This window comes from Salpingoeca rosetta (assembly GCF_000188695.1).
Source record: "Salpingoeca rosetta unplaced genomic scaffold supercont1.33, whole genome shotgun sequence".
Lineage (NCBI taxonomy): Eukaryota > Choanoflagellata > Craspedida > Salpingoecidae > Salpingoeca > Salpingoeca rosetta.
In genome coordinates this window covers 276,886-279,693 of record NW_004754901.1, presented here as the reverse complement: position 1 = coordinate 279,693, position 2,808 = coordinate 276,886, and the positions used below count along the sequence as shown (strand labels likewise).

General features: G+C 54.1%; 1 protein-coding gene across 1 annotated transcript in view; it reads right to left on the bottom strand.

The window, feature by feature from the left end:
• PTSG_13049 (CMGC/MAPK/P38 protein kinase) overlaps positions 1–2,153 on the bottom strand; it is a 5,647-nt gene extending 3,494 nt beyond the window's left edge. Inside the window, exons 1-7 of the mRNA XM_004988776.1 lie at positions 2,037–2,153; positions 1,662–1,740; positions 1,447–1,539; positions 1,109–1,189; positions 819–927; positions 555–610; positions 195–336 (exon numbers count right to left, since the gene is read on the bottom strand). Coding sequence (XP_004988833.1) covers positions 195–336; positions 555–610; positions 819–927; positions 1,109–1,189; positions 1,447–1,539; positions 1,662–1,740; positions 2,037–2,122 — 646 coding nt within the window. The 5' untranslated portion in view covers positions 2,123–2,153. The remainder of the gene's footprint in view (positions 1–194; positions 337–554; positions 611–818; positions 928–1,108; positions 1,190–1,446; positions 1,540–1,661; positions 1,741–2,036) is intronic.
• Positions 2,154–2,808: the final 655 nt, after the last annotated feature.

The window sequence follows — 2,808 nt, the reverse complement described above, 5'->3', positions numbered from 1 at the left end:
CCGAAAAGATAGAGGCAAACTCTGTCTCTCGGGCTCTGGGGCGCTTACACACACACACACACACACACACACACACACACACACACACACACACACACACACACACACACACACACACACACACACGCACGCACGCACGCACACAGACACAGACACACCACCACCACCACCACCACCATGCCGGGAGCACGCACCTGACCACATGTCAAGCGCCTCCGTGTAGTGCCGCCACGTGAGCATGACCTCGGGTGCCCGGTACCAGCGGGTGGTGACATACCCCGTTGCCAGCGTCGTCTGGCTCGAGCTGCGCGCCAGCCCAAAGTCGCAGATGCGCGCCTGGTGCACCGGGGCGATGACGGGGGGGGGGGGAGATGTGGAGATGGAAGGGAAGCGGATGGTAGAGGGGGGTTGTTGTTGTTGCGTGAATGGGAGTGTGTGAGTGAGCAAGTCAATGAGTGACAGTGAATGTGTGTGTGTGTGTGTGTGTGCATTTGCAGTGCACTATGCACCGTGCACCATCACTGCCACCGCCCACGAAGCACCACACTGCTCACGTCGAGGGAGGAGTTGAGGAGGATATTGCTTGGTTTCAAATCGCGGTGGATCACACCTGCAGTTCACACGTGCACAAAGGCAGCGGCATCAGCGCGAGTCAGCGTGGGCGGTTGTCAGTACTTGACGATGGTATCTTGCTTGGATGTGCATGAGCAAACAAGTACACACAAACACACACACACATAAATACATACATACACACACACACACACACACACACACACACACACTCAACTCCAACATCGACCACCACCAATGGGCACCTGCGGAGTGGATGTATTTGAGGCCGCGCATGATGCCATACAGGATGTACTGCACCATCGCGTCGTTCATCTCAAACGAGGGAATCAGAATATTCGACAGATCGCAGTCCTGAAGAGGGGAAGAAGTGCGGAGTGAAGGACGTTTGAAGACGGTGAGGGGTGTGCGTGCGCGCGTGCGTGTGCGTGTGTGTGTGCGTGTGCGTGTGCGTGTGCGTGTTGTGAGGTGTGAGGCAGTGACCAACTCAAACACGCGCCATCACGGCCAGTCAACCCGCGTCAAAGATACACACCATCTTCTCTGTGATGATGTAGATGTCACGCGCGTCGGAGATGTACAGGTCAACCAGCTTCACCACGTTCTCGTGTATCAGCTGTGAAAGGTGGCCGTGAAGGACGTATTGGGTACGAAAAGACCACATGGAGGATGGTGGCTGATGAGCATCGGTGTATTCCGCTGGAACGAATCTCACACACACGCAACAGACAAACAACCGAACGCAGATACACACAGACAGACAGAGATATAAATCCACAGACACGCAGGCAAGCAAACAGACACACATGGACAGGCGCACACAGACAGAGAGAGACAAAGACAACAATCGCAACAAAACATCAGCACACGCACCTGCTTGAGGAGGGTGATCTCTCTGAACACCTTCTTGGCGTGATAGCTGTCGCGGTACACGAGGTCGCGCTTCAGCCGCTTGATGGCCACCATCTGTGACAAAACGGCGGAAGGCAGACAATTCTGTGTGAGTTACATCAACAAGACACGGCGTGGCAACATCAACAGCAGCACAGTTTGAGTCAATGCAAGCATCACTGGTGGTCACATCACACCTTTCCGGGCTCCAGGCGTAGAAAGTAGGCATTGTCGGGCCGCGTTGCTCCCTCCACGACCTTGGCTTCCCTCACCTCACTGGGTTTAGGTTTGTGTGTGTGCGCGCGTTTGTGTGTGTATGTGTGTGTGTTTACGTGTGTGTGTGTGTGTGTGTGTACGCTGTTGTGACACCAGGAAAAGAACAGGAGGCACAGTTACGACCCCCTGGCGACCACACACAAACACCAACCAAAGCAAACTCACAATACACACACACACACACACACACACACACACACACACACACACACACACACACACACATACACACACAATCACATGCCAACGTGGCAGTTCTTTATGCGGGCGCGGGTTGGGGGTTGGTGGTTTCATACCCGTAGGTGCCGTAGCCGATGACATGCAAGTCTGTGTAGCACGAAGGCACATCGAACTCATCCTCAGTCCCTCTGCTGTCTCCCATCGTCGTTGTTGTGCTTGCTTGCCAAGAGAAGCAAAAAAAATGGCGACGATGAGTCATCAATGTCAGTAGACGACACCACAAAAAGGGCTTGAGACGGCGGGAAATTCGAAACGGAAGGAGCGGTGGCGTTGGGGAGCGATGGTGGTGATGGTGGTGTGTTGCTTGTTCATGTTCGTGTGGAAGAGGAAGAGGAAGAGGAAGGCACTTGTTTGTGTTGGTGAAATGAAGAGCAGCAGCAACATTCAAACCAACAACAAAGATACAAGCAAAGGTCGACGAACCCACAAACCAACCAACCAACCAACCAACCAACCAACCAACCAACCAACCAACCAACCAACCAACCAACCAACCAACCAACCAACCCACCACCAAAGCCAAGCAAGCTACGAGCACACCCACACACCCACCACGGGCACGATGGCGTTTTGCCCGGACAGCGAGGCGTCCATTGCGCCAGACAGCCGCAGTATTTGTCTGTGGTGCAGCACGAAAATCGAAGCAGGTGAGAGACGGAGAGAGAGAGAGAGAGAGCGCGCGCGCGCGTGTGTGTGTGTGTGTTGGTTGGCTTGCTTGTGTGTACAGAGAGAGAGAGAGAGAGAGAGAGAGAGAGAGAGAGAGAGAGAGAGAGAGAGAGAGAGAGAGAGAGAGAGAGAGAGAGTGTGTGTGTGTGTTTGTGTGTGTGT